At 30.7% G+C, this 18,185-nt stretch overlaps 1 protein-coding gene across 2 annotated transcripts in view; it reads right to left on the bottom strand.

Moving 5' to 3' along the window:
* Nucleotides 1–341: 341 nt before the first annotated feature.
* Nucleotides 342–18,185, bottom strand: part of LOC116769606 (O-acyltransferase like protein-like) — a 29,508-nt gene continuing 11,664 nt past the window's right edge. For both annotated transcript variants that reach the window (XM_061526931.1, XM_032660747.2), the window contains exons 3-13: nt 8,449–8,630; nt 6,935–7,134; nt 5,900–6,026; nt 5,642–5,726; nt 5,351–5,459; nt 5,097–5,252; nt 4,504–5,013; nt 4,031–4,200; nt 3,097–3,273; nt 2,667–2,863; nt 342–1,231 (exon numbers count right to left, since the gene is read on the bottom strand). In XM_061526931.1, coding sequence (XP_061382915.1) covers nt 1,106–1,231; nt 2,667–2,863; nt 3,097–3,273; nt 4,031–4,200; nt 4,504–5,013; nt 5,097–5,252; nt 5,351–5,459; nt 5,642–5,726; nt 5,900–6,026; nt 6,935–7,134; nt 8,449–8,630 — 2,039 coding nt within the window. In that variant the 3' untranslated portion in view covers nt 342–1,105. The remainder of the gene's footprint in view (nt 1,232–2,666; nt 2,864–3,096; nt 3,274–4,030; nt 4,201–4,503; nt 5,014–5,096; nt 5,253–5,350; nt 5,460–5,641; nt 5,727–5,899; nt 6,027–6,934; nt 7,135–8,448; nt 8,631–18,185) is intronic.

Consider the following 18,185-nt stretch of genomic DNA (forward strand, 5'->3'; position numbering starts at 1 on the left):
GAAATGTGTGCAAATGAATTTTGTAACATGACGATATCGGTTGCGATGTTAATATTTTTCCGCATCCCGCTCTTGCTTGAAAGGAAGGATCCGAAACACAAAGAAGGCACACGAAGACTGTGAAAATTAAACGTAACAATGGCTCTAGTTGAGGGCTCTGAACATCCTTTATTCTAAACACGATGCATGCATATAAAACACAAAAGTAAAGGTTCATGTGGACGTTAAAGGGCTTATGAGGATTTATTATATTCAATTAATTGCATACTCTTATTATTGATTTAATTTTGTGATATAAACGTAAGCACTTGAAAGGATACTGAAGAAAATAAAAAAAAATATTAACGACTAGAAATATAAATTATATTATATTTTAATACACATATATTTACATCAGAGTATGTACAACGTAATATTAAATTCAAAAATTTATAAACATGTGGAACTTACATATAATATACGAAACATATAAGAAAAATTTATATTAAAAAAAATTTTAGGTATGTATTGTTTGTAAAAAAAAAAAAATATTCTGCTAAATATATTATTGGATATTCAGTATTCAATTAGACACATAACTCGATACTGTTTTGAAACTATCAGAATACTTCGTTATAAACAAAGTTGGCAACAAAACTTAGTTATAGTTTTTAACCTTGCTCTATCAACATGATGAATTATGGTAGACCTTTAATAATGTAATAGCCTATTATGTGAATATCTACAGAAATGGACGAATTCAACAGTAAGTTCGTATTGGAAGCAGTACTTACTAACTTAACCGTTGGCTTACTTCGAAACAAACATGATAATTTTTTTTATGAGTGGAGCTATTACAGATATTTAAATAGCACAAGTACATATAGATTTAATAAAAAAAAAATAGAAAAAAAAGAAGAAAAAAACTATCATTATCCTCCTACAGGTAACTTGGTATGCTTACTATATTTAAATCGTAACTAGAGCAAAATAATTAAATTATTTGTAAATCTAAATAAAGCTCCTTTAAAGAGGCAATATCGTAAAAGGGGGAACACTTTATTTGGTTCAACCGAAACTTTTTTGTTTTAAACAGCTTCATGGACATAACACGTTGCTACTCAGACTATTTTTCGCTCTTGCTTCCTCCAGTGATAATCTTCAACAGTCTCACTGCGGGCGCCTCAAATGCCAGTGAAATAGCGAACGAAGCCAGGAATGCCATGACGGCGTACCCCGAGTATATGACGAGCTGAAATTACGGAATCAAATTATATATCAAATATTGCACTTCAAAACATACTACTAGTAGTTTAAAGTGAAACTGTATCTAATGTATAAATTAAATTTTAGCAAGACTTAAGAATGTTTGCATCAAATCTTAATCAGTTGTTCTGCTGTGTTTGAATCCCAAATTACATATCATTTTTAATATCTTGCAAGTGACTCCGATATTTTAAATTCTCTAGCATAACACCATAACACAAGAAATATGGGTAACTGTTAATTCTAACAAACTATAACTTTATATAACATTGCCCTTCAGTTACCAATACTAGCCGATTAAAATTTAATCGAATATTATTTTAAATCTATCACAATGTAATGTTTTCTTCTCGATAGCAACTTTCAAAATCATTAAACTGTTACAGAGAACCTTAACATTTATTTTGGACCACAGTTTACATGTTTTAAACAATTTACGAGAGAAAGCTTTGTCGATCAAAAAAAAACGTCTGCTAAAATGCTATATTTATCGAATCTAACTTATATTACTTAATATATTTAATAGTCTTCTATATATACACTTGAATATCTCACTAGCCCAAATATATAGTTTTTCTTTTCTTCTTAAACGGATCTCTACTTTAAGCACTAAAATACTCTTTTATTTGACTTACAGTAAGCTTTAATAATATTCTATTCCTGAAAAATGTTCCGATCCAATTCAATATTGAACTCAACACCGTGACCGGATTCTATTTTATAAAGAACTAACTATACAGCCTTTGAATGTGTGGGTCGGAATCGAAAGAGTTCCTTAATTTAAGACCATTTTTCACTAGATTATAATGTTTAATGTGTACAGAAACAGTAGAAAATATAACATTATCTCACATTTGTATAAATGTAGAACAGTATAGCTATACACATAATAAAATTTTAAACAAAACCTTTCCTTTCTTTTAAAAATTACTGGTGTTCAATATAATTAAACCTTTGCCTTATACTGTAGATTTTTTTTTCTATAAATGTACAAGATTTATTTCGTCTGGCCTGATACATTTCTACGCGACATAACGCTGCATGTTGTGTTGCATAATAGTACGATTATCGTTTAGTCAAACAGTTTAGTTTAGTTTAGAGAAGGGAGCGAGTGCGCTGCACTTCGTAGTTTTCGAATCTTTGGAGACTGAATTCAAGAACGTGATCGAGCGTCTAGTGGCTAGTGATGAAACTATGACCTTGTTTTACGATCCACAAAGGCAAAGTTACAACGGTCGACTAAAAAACTGATGTGCACACTCTTAAGGGGAACTTACATCTCAAATACAACGGATACGACTCGATATAATAGTGCGGCTAAGAAATATTTGTACATTAGAATATAATGCATTGACTTTTTATATGTATAAGAGAGACAACTAATTGAACTCAGGTGCATTTGTGAGTGTATTATAACTTACCACCATAGAGTTTTCCAGATGCAGAGGCCCGTCTAGCAAGAAGGAGGTATACATCATGATGGTTGGATGCACGAGGTACGCGCAGTACGTGAGTCGGCTGAGTGGCAACAGTCCACGGTAGGACAGCCCTGATTTGATAAGTCCTCCGTAACCACAGCAACACGCTATTGAAATCCATGCGAGAGCCACGCCCCACCCTATGTGAAAAATAATATAATATAAAATGTCTGCAAAGGATAACAATCATATATTTAATAAAATATATATCAATTGCTGGTTAGCCACAATATGTTTTAAAAACTTTGCAAGACATTTGAACGCTTCAGAGCTATATATATATGCATAATCATTTTATGTTCGATAGTATTTGATTGTAGGCGAAAAGAACCTCAAATAATTAAGATTATTGCTGTATTTTCTTCTGCCATACCTGTATGACCAACACTGACGTAAAAGGCGGTTGGCCAGACTTCAAAGTATCCGTCCACCATACCAAAGATGAGGCTGGCAATAATAATGAGGGAGGCCGGCCAGCCAACCGCTACCAGCCAATATGGCATTTTTATTTGACATTTAGTTTTATGTAAATACCACCCTACGATCATTCCTGAAACAATATTATACATAATGAGATCTAAGATTTTCGCGAGTTTTATTCATTTAAATGATACTAGTATTATTCGGATTTACTACGCGGATTTTATTATTTAAAAACTACATAATCCCGACGTTTCGGTTACTTTGCAGCAACCGTGATCACGGGCAGACGAGGACGAGGAAAAACTGATTGTAGTCGTAGTAATAACGACATCTTATAGGATATTTTTTTCAAACAACGTAATTTTTCTTCACTCACAAATAAACCCACAAAAAATATAAGAGCTTCATAATCCCAAATCTTTAAAGATAATATTTCAGACTGTTCAAAGAAATCGCTTCGCTTTTTAATTATTCACAATTGTACGCAACAATTCTCATTTTCTTGAGTATTTTTCAATTGGAAAAAAATTAATAAATTTATAACAGTAACTTATTTGTTACAAAAATATGTTATATTTTTAAAAAGTCATTTAGTAATATTTTTTTTTTAAATTTAAAACAAAATTTATATGCCTTAGTTTGAAAGGAAAGACTTCAGTTAGAAAAACACTTTTGATATGTAACAATTCATATTTTTAATTTTTTTTTTAATCTTACAATTAAATCTCGAGAACTTTACACACTGTTTATTCTTTTATACTAAATATATTTTCATACATTGAACGTTAAGTTTGAACATTATATGAATATTACTTTTTTTATTGTTAATTTTATATACAAAAAAAAATTATGAGCACTAAAAAAGATATATTAATTATACTCACCAACCAAATAAGGTCCGATGCGGGACCACGGTTTGTCATAAAGTGGATCAAACATTTCAAACGGCTCTTGAATGCGAGCTTTGTACTGGTGCCACACTGACACGTAGATGGTGGTTGCCCAGGAACTAACCAACACCAGGATCAGGGACACCATCGCGAATCTCGTATGCCTAGGACAGTTACATTTTGTCATAGAATTTTTTTTAATACGATTGCGACTTGAAGTACACATAAATTATATATAAAAAAATATTTTAGGTGTATTTAAATTAAAGAAATTAATATCGAAAATTTTTGAAGCTTTCAGATTTTGGTATAACACCTTAACAAATAACAATGAAAACATTAAAATATTTTCTTTGTGAGAATTATAATTAATCTTAAGTGGATTTTAAGGTATGGATTTTTTTTTTTAATTTTATTCATAACGAAAATATTTTCAAACTAAATCATTATATAAAATGTATACTCACTTGATGGATATCAACAGCAGTATTATACCGACAGCATAAAATTGCGTGTCATTAGCCATGTACCAGGACCAGACCATGCACATGTCTTTTTGAGGAAATAAATTATTTATGTAGAGCAAGTTACGCCACCAGTAATGGTTGCAGTTGATGTGGTCGAAGATAGCCGGCTCGAACACCGTGTGGTCGTAGGTGTACCGAAGCGCCAGCTCGTTCAAACCGATGACGAACGCATACGCCGGCGTCAGCCTCACCACGCGGTATGATAGGAGGACGAGAAAAGACTTCGTCATACCGAAGACTTCTCGTTTGCTGTAAACCCTAACCTCCGGCTTGTCAAGTAAATCTTCGTAGAACGATTCTTGGCTAACGACTGAGACCGATAACGCTGAATTTGTATAACTATTCTGGTTTTTGTTTGTTTCCTTATTATTTTCCCTGCATTTTGCTATTTTTTTCCGATTAGCCTTACTCTCCTCTGTTCTCAAGAAAAGCACAGTGACGAGCAGACCGCTGAAAATTAAGGTGTTTTTTATTAAATTTACTTAAATATACTTTTACATTAAATATACTTGAGAAGGAAATTTTTGAGGTACCTGATAAAGAAAAATGTGTCCACACAGTAGGATGCATTACCGACTGATTGATAAAGAAAATTCCTTTCAGTGACCACTCTCATAGTCTTGTTATCTGCTATGTAGAAAACTGTCAAATATGTGTGCACCATGATGACCCACAACACGGAAAGGAATCTACAAAGCGAAATGAAAAATAGATTTCAAATGCGTCCAAGAACAACACGGAATACAAAATATATCGCAAACAATTCCCTGTGAACATTTATTCTGACCTCATGCCGTGTAAGCAAGTTAGTGCTCCATCGCTCGGCTTGTGTGTGCTCAGAATGGCTCGCCCATTAGAGAGTATTGAAAATGACAGCAGAATTTCAGACCATACTCCTAAAGCAAAAAAAAAATATTCTTAAATTTTTTTTTTTACATAAAAAATTCCAAATTGCTTATAATTAAAATCTCATACACATAAATATATTAAACGTCCATTGTTGTGTTTTGATTTCGAACAGAATAACTAATATATGCATATGTATATACAAACGCGTAATAACAAGACATTCTTTTACCGCAAACATCTCTTCTTATATCTTTTTCTTTGATATCGTTGTCCACGTTTTTTGCAGACGCTTGTGGTGTGTTATTGTTATTCGCCTGAAATCAAACACTAATAACTTAATTTGCTCTTAATAATCTCCAAAATCATAATCGCTGTCGGAACATTACATGACCAATAAAATAGATTTAGTATGAAATAATAAAACTTTGTTTATAGTAATTTATTCGGATAAGTAATTTTTAATTGTATATCAAAATGATGTACCAACAGTTGGTTTGTGATTGTTGTTGGCTACTTCTAGATCCTTCGGTTCTTTATTGCGGTATTTTCTCTCCAAGTAACCTTCGTAGGCAGAAGCTACCAACATCCACACCGACACCGTCAAAATAACGGTCCTAAAAAAATTATCGACTTGTTATCACTTTATTTCAACTTTCATTATTAAGTATTTTTGTTTGTTAAAACATTACGCTGATTTTACAATTAGTATTATAAAGATTATATATTTTACAGTTGTCCGGTATTTATAGTTTTACTAAACACTATCTCAATGTATTTATCCTAGTCAAAAGGTTTACATTGTACAAGTTTATGAACGGATATCATTCCGTAATCATATAACGACCTCGACACAGCATATTCACATTTAAGATGCCCGTCATTATGTGAATCTCTATTCAGGTTAAAAGGAAATGCAAAAAAAAATATTTAATAAATCATATATATAAATAAATTAAAACGACTACGAAACGTCCTGCCGGCCAAATTCTTAATAATTCGCATTGAAAACATCCGCTTTTATTTTAAGTCTTTATTCTGAATACTTACGAATTGGAACGGAAACGTCTATCAAAATGTATAATGGAATTTTACATAGTCTATAATTAATTTTTTATTATCGTTGCTATGGTTACGTACCTAGTAATTAAAATCAAACTTATATATTTCGGATATACTACGCGAATTTTTATTGTTTTAAAACTGCATAATCCCATTTTAAAATAATCAAAATTCGCGTAGTATATCCGTAATATATGTATTAGTTTCAATTGAATGAATAAAACTCGCGAAAGTCTTAGATGTCATTACCCAGTAATTGCCTTAAACATAATAGAATCATTATTTATTATAATATTTTGTTAATATACACAACTTAACTGTTTATTGGCTTTATTTGTGACTTCAAATCGAAAACGTCATATAATTTATTGAATTCTATAAGTATTACGTGTGCTAAATTTATCTTAAATAAACTCTCACACAATGATGATTGCTTATTAGTCGTGAGAAACGTGTTACTTACGTTAATATATGAAATTTAAAATCTTTTAAAACATCATAAGTGCCAGGGACAGGTCGGACGTAGAGGGTAGTGAAGGAAGCGATGAAGCCATTGGCTACGGCCCTTTCAACGATTGCCGTCTCCGCAGCATCCAATACAGATTTCAAATCATCTTTATCGCAAGACGCCGGCACGCACTGACCGACAAGCATAGGCCTTGTCTGCAAAGGACAAATAGATTGTACAATAACATATCACTATTACCAAGATGGCAATGATCCATTTAACTATTTACAATCTAGACGTAATGGTCGTGGGTATTATATTATAAATGACATTATTAACGGAAAGGTAACACCATTTTAAAAGCAGTAAAATATATGCAAAACATTATCCAGTATCTTCTACAAGGTGATAAAAATCCTCAAGAGCAATTTATAAAATTAAAATTCTCATAGAAATCTATGAAATACAAAACCTGATATAAATTGATTACTACAGTTATTTAGTGTTAATCCTACTTCATTATTTATGTGGTATTCCATGAGGGTAATATAAGAGCTATGAAAACTACGAAATTTATGTTAAAATGTTTTGTCTGTATTCTATTCTTTATAGTCACTCTTCTGAAAGTACTGAATTATCACAGAGACTTAACTGAAATTTTGTCTAAACCGAAGGCAATATATCAGGCATATGCAAAATTTACTCATAACAGGGAACGCGTCAGTAAGAACTATTGTCCTCTTTTAGTATATGGTAACAAATAAAAATAAAACACCTTATTGATGGTGGAATACCCAAGGACATTATCTACAGATATGTCAAGTGATGCAAATTAGTCTACACAATAAGATAATGTAAAATGTTTTCATTTTTCCAGTGAGTATTCAACCGTACACCAAACAAGCAAACATGCTTGTGAGAGCGAATAAACACAAGAGGAAATTCGGGACAATTATTGGAGACAACCAAAATGGAAGTTCTAATATAAAAGTTCTGTAACATGAGAGCGCCTCCTCCCTCAACTCAAGTTGATTTACTCAACGTCAAAAATAGTCGTGTCATTTAGGTTCTAGGGAAGCGCTCTTTATGGCTTTAAAAGCCCTCTGATGTTCGCTTTTAATGTCTTTAAATAAACGTTCAGCGACTTAAATTACACACGAAGCAAGTTACCTTTGACAGACGCTTCTAATTAATTATTACAAACTCAATTTCGTAGGAACTGAATGATTCCATAAACTTATTCAATTAGATACTCGTACATGTAACGTAACGTTACATCACGAATGTAACGTTATCTTCGTGGCTAGTTACAATGTATGAAATTGCATTTTAAAATAGTTGCAGCTATCATTACCTCTTGAGAAATACAAATAATATTCCAGTAGGAAATATATCATAAAGGAAGGAAAGATTATCAAGGCAATGTAAATTTACATCGTTAACTCAATGACTATTATCGTAATTAAGGAAAAAGAACAAAAGTATCGAGTAGTGCAATTCATTTTATACTCAAGCTCTTAAAATATTACCTGTGGTATGTGATCTCCGTCGACGGTGAGGTTAATTTTGGCAACATAGAAGGTACAAGGGAAAGGCGGCGTTTGCGCATAGTACTCTTTGTGTTGCAAATCACGACATGCGTTTATTGATCCGAGCCAGAATTCGTTCCCAAATAGCATGTTTGGACTATACTGGCCTGATGCATCATAAACTGAAATACAAAAAATATATAAAATATTTAAAGAAAAAGATGTTCAATTAAAACAACGGCTGACCTTTCATTCTTGGCTTTCAAAGTGGAAGTAATTTTATAACCTTGTACTTTAACTAAAATCAGAATTATTAAAATTAAACTTAAATCGAACAAGCCTTAAGTTGGCATAGGGTAGAAGGACTTATTAATAGTCTGGTTGAAGAGAAAGAGAATAAGAAAATAAAACATAGTAGTAATAATAACGATAACAGCAATTAAAGTCGATGAAAAAGAAAATTGCAAATGTCTATAACACAACTTATATAAAAAAAAGTTTTTGCTATGCTCTGTGATTCTGTAGAAAAAACAATAAAAAAAAATTCACAAAACTAGTGACAACTATAATTGAGCTTAAAATAAAACCTAAAATCTTTCATAGCTTCTTTTTGACCAGATCAAATAGCGTCTTACCCGCTTAGTAGTAATATAATAAATTAATTATTAGTCAAGTTGTTACGAAAGTAAAGAATTTAAAGCCAATTTCAAAAGAATCTAAAATTCTTATTATAAAAATCTATATAGGAATGTTCCAGAAAGTACAATATAAAGCATTAATTTCATTAACTACACCTAACAGTCTAACAATTTCATTCACTTATAATATTATTTTCATTTTATATAGACATTCCTTTAACTGTTTTTTAATTCACAATTTAAAGCCTTATTGTAAGCGACTGTTTAAATATTTAGGTACTAAAGTGTTGCTATTTCTGTTTAGACAGATTATCCCCCACGCTGTAAGTCTCATCGTTTGAAAGATAATCTTTTGAACGGATACGTGATACGATAAAATTTTTAAGTAAGTCTTTTATAACACTGGGAGTTGTTGGTCCATTAGGCCGTGTGTCATGGATCGATATAGGTAACAGTCAGAGAGAGAAACGCCTAGAGAATACGGCAAGCGAAGTATGCTTCCCATTACACCGCTCCTAAATATGGTATCAAAACTTTTGCAACATCACTACGAGTTTTATACTACAAAATACTTTGATAAGTTATTGAGGCTATTTTTCTTTAAGCGTTCTGGGTCAATGCATATTACTTTCCATAAACAACTGTGACAACCGCATACTATATTCCATCCAAAAGCCGTATTTATACGCAAAAATACACTAACAATAAGCCTTATAACATTTAAAAGTTTCACCATTAGCGTTTGAAAGCATTTAGCAAGCAAAAGCCGCGGAGTTAAATAATTAATCAATTAATGAACAATTCCCGTAAATCACGAAAATTCGTTTCGTAAGTAGATATTTTTATCTAAAAATAACTAAACATATGATGTGAACATAAATTAACTACAGGTGCTGCCACGTTTACTGAACAGTGTTGTACCTTGTCTAGAATATTCTTGCTTGAAATGAATATGACTCTAACGACCCCTAAAACGCTTTATATAATTTAAAAATTTTGTTAAAATTTATGGCTTCATTTGTATTGCAATATTATTTATTTTGAATCCGAACTAAACACTTCACTCTTATTCAGGCCGCTATAACTGAAAAATCAGTTTAGTGTTCTTATAAATAATAAAATATTACCATACACACGTTTATTAAAATATTTGTCAAAATAAATACAATGCCCATCAATTGTTCACTTCAAGAAAATAAAGCACAAAATGTAATGAGCTTTGTGTCCAATTTATATTGTGGGCCATTTATAGCAGCTGTGAATTATTGCCTCGTAAAATATATCTTACGCCCTTTGACTCCAAATCCCTTCAATATTTCAAAAAGTCATTTATTATAAAGTTAGCAGGATGATGTGATTATTAGGTGATGGTTGTATGATTAACTTATATAGAATTCCATTAAAATATTACCGGCTACATTCTCAAAAAAGATTCGCTTTTTGGTAAAGTGCTTTATAAAATAACGAGTTAATTATCAAAATCAAGTATAATATAAGGAAATGTTAGATAATGAGGTTTTATATAAAGCTGTTGCAACTTGAAAGGCCTTATATTTATCACATATCAAATCTTAATGTAAAGTATACAACGAGAAATTTTAAAATGATCATGTGCGCTATATATGTACCGTCTTATTATTATGTTAAAGGTAACTTTAATAGTGAAATCGAAACAGATTATTTTTTTTATTTCAACTCTTTTTTATATGTTTTATAAACACAGTCATTTTATTGAATAATTATCAAATATAATGAAACTAGGATAGAAACAAGCGAAGCCTCGAGTGAAATAAATTATTTTAATGCAAAATATAATGTAGAAAATGTATTTAATTAAAGGTTCTAATGTAGAACTTAGACAGTTTTAATAAAATCCGCTAGGCGTCTTTAATATTTCACGGAAATTCATGAGGAGCTAATGTTGCGTCATTACAGCTTACAACAGCTTGCCAACATTTCCATGGCCTGTTTTATTAAAATGTTAAATGTATAAAAACTGATATTTAATATACATTAGACTGCGGTGCGAAGGAAAACCGTTTCGGAGACTTTCGCGGTGTTTACGGATGTTTTGTTAAATATATATAAATTCCGGGTAAATTAGACTTACAAATTGTCTGAACAACTCTTTATATTTCCAAATTCGTCAACTGTCTTCGTGTTAAAACGTCAATCAAAATCACTTTGATGACACCGCCAACAAGTCTTACAACACAGTCCATCAAGGTCGGGCTAAAACTTCTTTTACAGCTATGAACAATGTTGTAAGCATCATTCGCTTTTTTTCAGAATAGAAAGTTTTCAAAAATGTGGTCATAAAAAAAATTTAAATATAAATGAGCTTCGAACGTTATTTAACATGAAAAAATGGTAGCACATAAAGTGCCCTAGAGTGATGTATCGTGTCTACACAATTGTATAAGATTTCTCTCAGCTAGACAGATCCCGAATAATTTCTCAAAGAGATCCTTCAATTTATTTTGAATATGTATAATGGAATTCATACATTTATCAGTTTGAAACACATTTTATAAACCCTTGTCAATGTCGTGACATTAAACGACATTGGCCTCGGATTTTTGGAACTCGCAACGCTCTTCACGCTTTGACATTTCTACGCAAAACACAAGTCCATAAATACCGTTTAAAACTTTTTGTCTCGAGGTTTCAGTGTATCTGGTTAAAAGAAATTATAAATTTTATTCTTAAATGTGAATGAATGTGCTCTTTTTTTATTTACTATAAAGATTGTTAAAAAAGGTCATGGAGACATTTTCAATTAAAATTGAATTGATTTTTATTAAGTTTGGTTATAGCAGTGATGTTATTTAAATATTAAATAACTAATGATAACCACATTTTGGGATAAATTAAGACCAATAGCTAAAAAAGTGTTTAATACATATGTACATGTACACTCAGACAGGCCTATGTTATTTTATCAACTTCTCAAAAGTCACCTTTTTTGACACTAACAACTTAACGGTGTTTTGATATTTCTTTTACTTATGTTATATGGTATTGCTTTTTGACAGATTCTATAATTCTAGATCTATGCAGAATCATCTATGCAGATGTATGCAGAATCTATTCTTTTTTAATCCCATATGAGGGACAAAATAAGCGAAAGAAGCGGGGCATATACTGCCTTAATTTCGGATATGTTTATTTTATGGATGAAATTAAGGATGAATGGAAGGAAAAAGGTGGTGTCAAAGTAACAGACGGATTGATTGAGGGACAAAGGTACCGTTTTTGAAGACCGAGGAACAGAATTCTAAAAGTTTTAAAAGAATATAATATGAGATTGAATTGTTAGACTTGGGTATATATAAAACAGACCTCAAGCAAAGACCACCCGAGATAAAAACAAAAGAGAAAAAGTCATAACTAAGTACATAACATATTGAAAAAGACATTACTCAAATAATTAATTTTCTTTTAAGAGTTATCGGACAAGAAATTATAAGAAATAAAATATGACTCTAGTAATTAATTATCATAAAAGGTAGTTCTTTTCTTGTTACATTTTATTATGTCTTAATTATATATTATTGCATATTATATAGTAAGAATATATTTGAAAACTTATAGACGTATCCAAAGGTAATGTACATTAAGAGACAAACAAAGTGCGAAATATGTTTCGTCGTAGAAAATTGCAACAGTTTTTTACGGCGAACATGTTAAACGAATTACAAAATGTTTCTTTAGTGTACTTTATTACAGTTTAGACTGGTGCTAATTTTTTTATGTTCTATTTTGTAATAAACTAGAAGACAATGCGTTTTATAACGTCCATCACTGAATGTGTGCAAAAATTATGTTTATCTATACGTGTTAGTAAGCGTTTCGAAATGAGAACAACATGTTTACTGTGTTGAAATGTAAATAAACTATTCTTGACGCAACCCACTTATTTTGTATTTTTGTATTGCGGATTGTGCAAAATTTAAATATCACGCATATTGTCGTGAAAAAAAAATATTATCGTCTATTTTAAAAAATAGTACCTACATCAAATAATTGCTTAGATTTCTTAACTTTTAACAAATATTTAATTCATTATCACTGTATAGAGAACGTTTAAGTCTCAAGTCTGAGTTAAATAATTTGAAAATTTTACATATATCACTAAATAGCTCGTAAATTTGGTTCCAAAAAATCTGTCGGTTTTCCTTAAACGCAAACAGCGTTCTTGGCTTGGCTTACATAATTATTAAAATGCATTAATTAATTCATAGTATCATTAAAGAGGAATATTTCGTATAAGTTTAATAATAAATTAAAAATAATACAAGTCTATATCAATGAAAAGTAATGATGTCTATGAAACTAAGAATTTAATATTATAATAAGAGAATTCCTATAATATTATTCTTAAACTTTATAGATAATCAAAGAGATGAATGAAATCAGTTATCGAAAGGCAGTTATCGGAAAATAAATTGAAATGTTCAATGAATCTTCATTTAGAATTCAATTTGCATACAATTCTTTTGAAATTGGATTGTTTTTCTATAGTTTTGTTATTATAATACATTATTATTTTATACTATAACAATGTTTTATAATAGAAGTTAATATAATCTGAACATATTTCATTATAAATACATTACTTAATACACTTACGACATTGCTTTCTCATCACGTGACTAAGTTCTAAATTTTAAAATCTATATAATCACCAAAATTTGATGTATTAGTTTAAAAAAAATTAACTAGAGATCCAGCTAGGTAAAGGTAAATTAATATATAAACACTTGCTCTAATCCGTGCCTACATAAGTTATTCAAAGGGTTGCGTCTTGGCTTCAAACGTAACAAGTCTTATATCAATATGTACGGCGAAACTGAAATCACCAACAGTTTATATATATTTAACACAGTGATCATTCAGTTTATTTCAAACAAAATTCGCAAAATATAATTACACGACAAACTGACAAATACAATTCATGACAAACATATACGAGTTCAACGAGTAATAGTATTACGTAAAACGTCCACTAATCTCGTCTGGAGACAGATATGCGAAATGAAAATCCCGTTAGACCGGAACGCTAAGTGTGCGAGTGAAGAAATGAATCGTTAACTTTCACGCATTACTTATGAAATTCGCGATTTACATTATGTACTTTGCGTAAGAACCGGCCCGGCATGGTCACTGGTACCTTGTTATGTCACGGTTTCCCAACATTCAAACACCTTCTAAGGTTCATCTCTATTAAACAATTATTGTATTCAACTATTTATTGCGCAACACTTTCTGTAAAATGTTACGCTCTGAATTATATAAATGTCACCTATTTTTTTTTATCACGGTTATCCAATTACAACCGAATGCTTTAATTTGGCCCACATTTCTGTGATGAGCTCATCGACATTTAAACAACGGTTTATTGATTAGGTTGTAAGGGACTAGCGACAAGAACCCAATCACAATTAGTACTCGGTAGTATAAAGATATCTTGGAATTTATACTTCTTACAGGAGATTACACTTTTATAGCCACGTTTTAATTAAATTTCAGACAACTGAAACTGTTTCATTTCTTTAATCACTTATAATATCAACATTAAAAATTTTGTTCAATAAAATAAAATATCACAACACCGTTTGCAGATCAAAGCTTTTACTTATTAAGAAATAATAGGACGATTTAGATATTAAGGATGGGAAAAGTTATCTTAGGTGGATACCCAATTTAATCCCGGACAGAGATTGCTTTTTAAAAATTCATACTTCCGAGAGATTTTTCATCTAATTACACTCAGAAATAGGTCATGGACGTTATTAAAAGCGTAAGAGTTTAGGAAGTATTATCTTAAATAAAAATAAACTGCTGTTTTTTTGTCGAGCAAAACTTAAAAAAAAAATTGAAAAACCTTTGAAAACGCCCTAAAGACATTAAAAATATGATAATTTTGTACATAAATCCTAATTACATGATATACATTTTTAGGGAAGATTAAGAGCTGATATCACCCAGTGTCTGATAGCATTTCCAAGCAGTTTCGACCGCGAGAACGATTTATGGGTCCGGATTTTAGGTCAAGCTTAAATTCAGGTGAAGTTTGGAAACTCTATTTATGCAGATTCGTATAAAACGCGTTAAGTATTTGACCGATACAAATTACTACATAACTATGATTCACAAAAGCTACAAGTTAAATGACGTTGTTGATTCCGTATGTGAATTTTCATTTTAATTGACAAATCCTAGCATCCAAGAATTTCAACTTCGCGTATTTCACAAAGTATTAACTTATATTTACATAATAAATTCTATATAACATGTCCGTCTTGACAAAAATAATTTAAATAATACCGCTCAACAGACATATAACAAAGTGACAATACTCTAAGAATATAAAAGAATTTTATAGTTTACATTTACTGTGCTATACAGTACTGTATTTTGAACAAAATATCATCTCAAGCACTTTGCAATTTAGCTTTTATAACAGTAATGGATTGAATGGATGAACCTTGGATCGGATGAATGTAGTTTATTATTCAGTAATATCTAGTCTAACGGATGGTATAAAAGAAAGACAATTATTTACATCATTGTCTCGAAAATTGCATAAAAATTCTGAAAGCCGAGACGAAGCGTAGTTTACATTCGCCTTGTGATTTAAAACTTCTGAGCGATGCGGAGGCACGAAGTGTACGCTTCTCGTCACTTAGACCCAACGACGGCTATTTTAAATGCAAGCCAATTAAATAATATTAAAAACGATAATATAGACACATTAAAATAGATTAATAAATATATAAAATGATGTAAATGGCATTGATAACGTATAAAAAATATTAGAAACGTTTTCGGTTAATTCTATTCGGTTGTGCAATTGTCAATTAATATGGAGAATGGACGATACCGTAACCTACATATGAAATTCGTCGAAGAAAACGCAATCAAAAAACCAGTTGGATCGCTTTTGTTGTTGATTTGTTTTTAAATCCATTATCAACTCCAAATAACATACTGATATTTATAATCAAATTCCTGGCCATTGACCCTGTTTTAACATGCAATAGTATGAATAAGACAAAAAGTAAACGTTAAGTTAAGTAAAGCTTCTTTGTTACGATGTAGAAAAATATTAGTCCTTAACTCAAAAAACGATTTGACCGATTTGGAAGCGAATGTTTTATTTTATATCAATGCTTGCTCAACATTATTCTTAGTAGTGTTCGAAACTAAATCAAGTACGCTGTCGTTGTTTTATAAAGCACACATTACTAAGTATATGTTGTTTGAATAGTTCAGAGGAAATAAACCAAGCAAATAAATCAAATCAAAAAATTAAAGCAGTCATTCATAGACAATTCGAAAGTTATTTCAGAATAATTGCTGTACCTAAAATTATACAAATAATTGAATAAAAACTCAAACCAAGTACTTATAGTAAAAATATATAATGTGAAAAACTTTCCTATGAAGTGGGTAAATTTTAATAACGTAAGAATGAAAATAATGTATTACATGTCACATTTTTTTATATTTATTAAGCAATAAAAAGTGTCATAAAGCCACAACACTGTTATGTTTTAAACAAACGAACTGTTTTATAAATTTTAGCTAAAAACTTGACTTAAACAATCTAAAGCATGATTTTGATTTTGTAATTTTTTTAAATAAACCTTTAAACCTGTTTTAAAGAGAAAGGGCAAACAATAATGAATATCATAGCTACTCGAAAGGGAAGTAATGTGTCTTGTAAGCCCTTATATTTTAGGGGAAGAACAGTGGAAAAGCATTGTTCAGTGATAAATGGATGTGTGAGATGTACTTGAAACTCTTTTGTGAATCCGGTTGACAAGTCATAAAAACTGTTTCTAAAGAGATTTATAATAAAGGTACTTCACTGTTCGTCGAAACGACGTCACAGTATGAAATATTTTTACGAATAAAGAATTTTAAATGCAACCAAGTTAGTATTCAAGCGCTTGCTAAAAAGCTTTTAGCAAAGCTAAAAGAGGACGTTAACTGTTATGTAGTACGTACGTACAAAATTATTTAAAAATTTTCTCCTAATTACAAAATGAGCATCCCGTTTTTATCAAGTCTCGTTGACTCGTTTGACTCGTTTTTGTCTATATTTTATACCCATTGATAATAAACGTGACGGGGATAATGGGAACGACGCTGCGGCGGCGCCAAGCCTTCTACGGTCATTTTATATTCACGCATGGAACCAAATCGATTACGTAACGAACCATCGAAAGGTATTTTACTCACGCAATATCCAGGTCAATAATTCTAATGAACGTACGTTTTAATAACCGATTCGTTTCTTTTTATTTCCAACTAGTTGTTACCCACATATTTGGTCATAGATTTGGTCACGGAAAAAAATTATCATATGTCTAAATATTTACATATTGTTTTTTTATAGTATTTATAGGTAATATCACAATATTTAATAGATAATAATTGAGTCGTGCGCTTTAAACGGTTAGTTAACGACTAGACCTCCAACCGTCCTCGCAGACTTTCACATTTATAATATTAATGGATTTCGCAACGTTAAATTCAATTCTATAATCGAATTTGATGTAACTTGTAAGCCATTTTACGTTTATAAATTTTATATCATACATTATAATTATCATTCGTATTATATACAATTTTATTACATTTACAAATGATTCCATATGAATGGGTACCGTAACGAGTGTTTTACGAGTACCATAGACCTGTTTCATGATTACATAATTAACAGAGGTACGTTCGACGTACTTTAATTACAGAATAAGGAGGTCAATGATCTTTGAAACCTTCGCGATTGCACAATTTCGTAGAATCTTATAATATATTAAGATTTTATAAATTTAGTTTACAATAACGCAATAAATACGGTTTATAAGAAATAAAACTTCATTAGCAAAGAGTTGGAAACTCAAATACGTTTTGTAGTTGTTTAACGATTGTTCTAGTTAATTTCTAGACCTTTTTCTTTTTACCATATCTTTGGCAGTATCTATACATATCAATAGACCTATGTTTATATATTTAAAATAATACCAACTAGTTTGATATAGAGGATAATGTTATATATTGGTTACGTCTAGAGGTCATTCAACGCTT

Source organism: Danaus plexippus, assembly GCF_018135715.1.
Source record: "Danaus plexippus chromosome 3 unlocalized genomic scaffold, MEX_DaPlex mxdp_30, whole genome shotgun sequence".
Lineage (NCBI taxonomy): Eukaryota > Metazoa > Arthropoda > Insecta > Lepidoptera > Nymphalidae > Danaus > Danaus plexippus.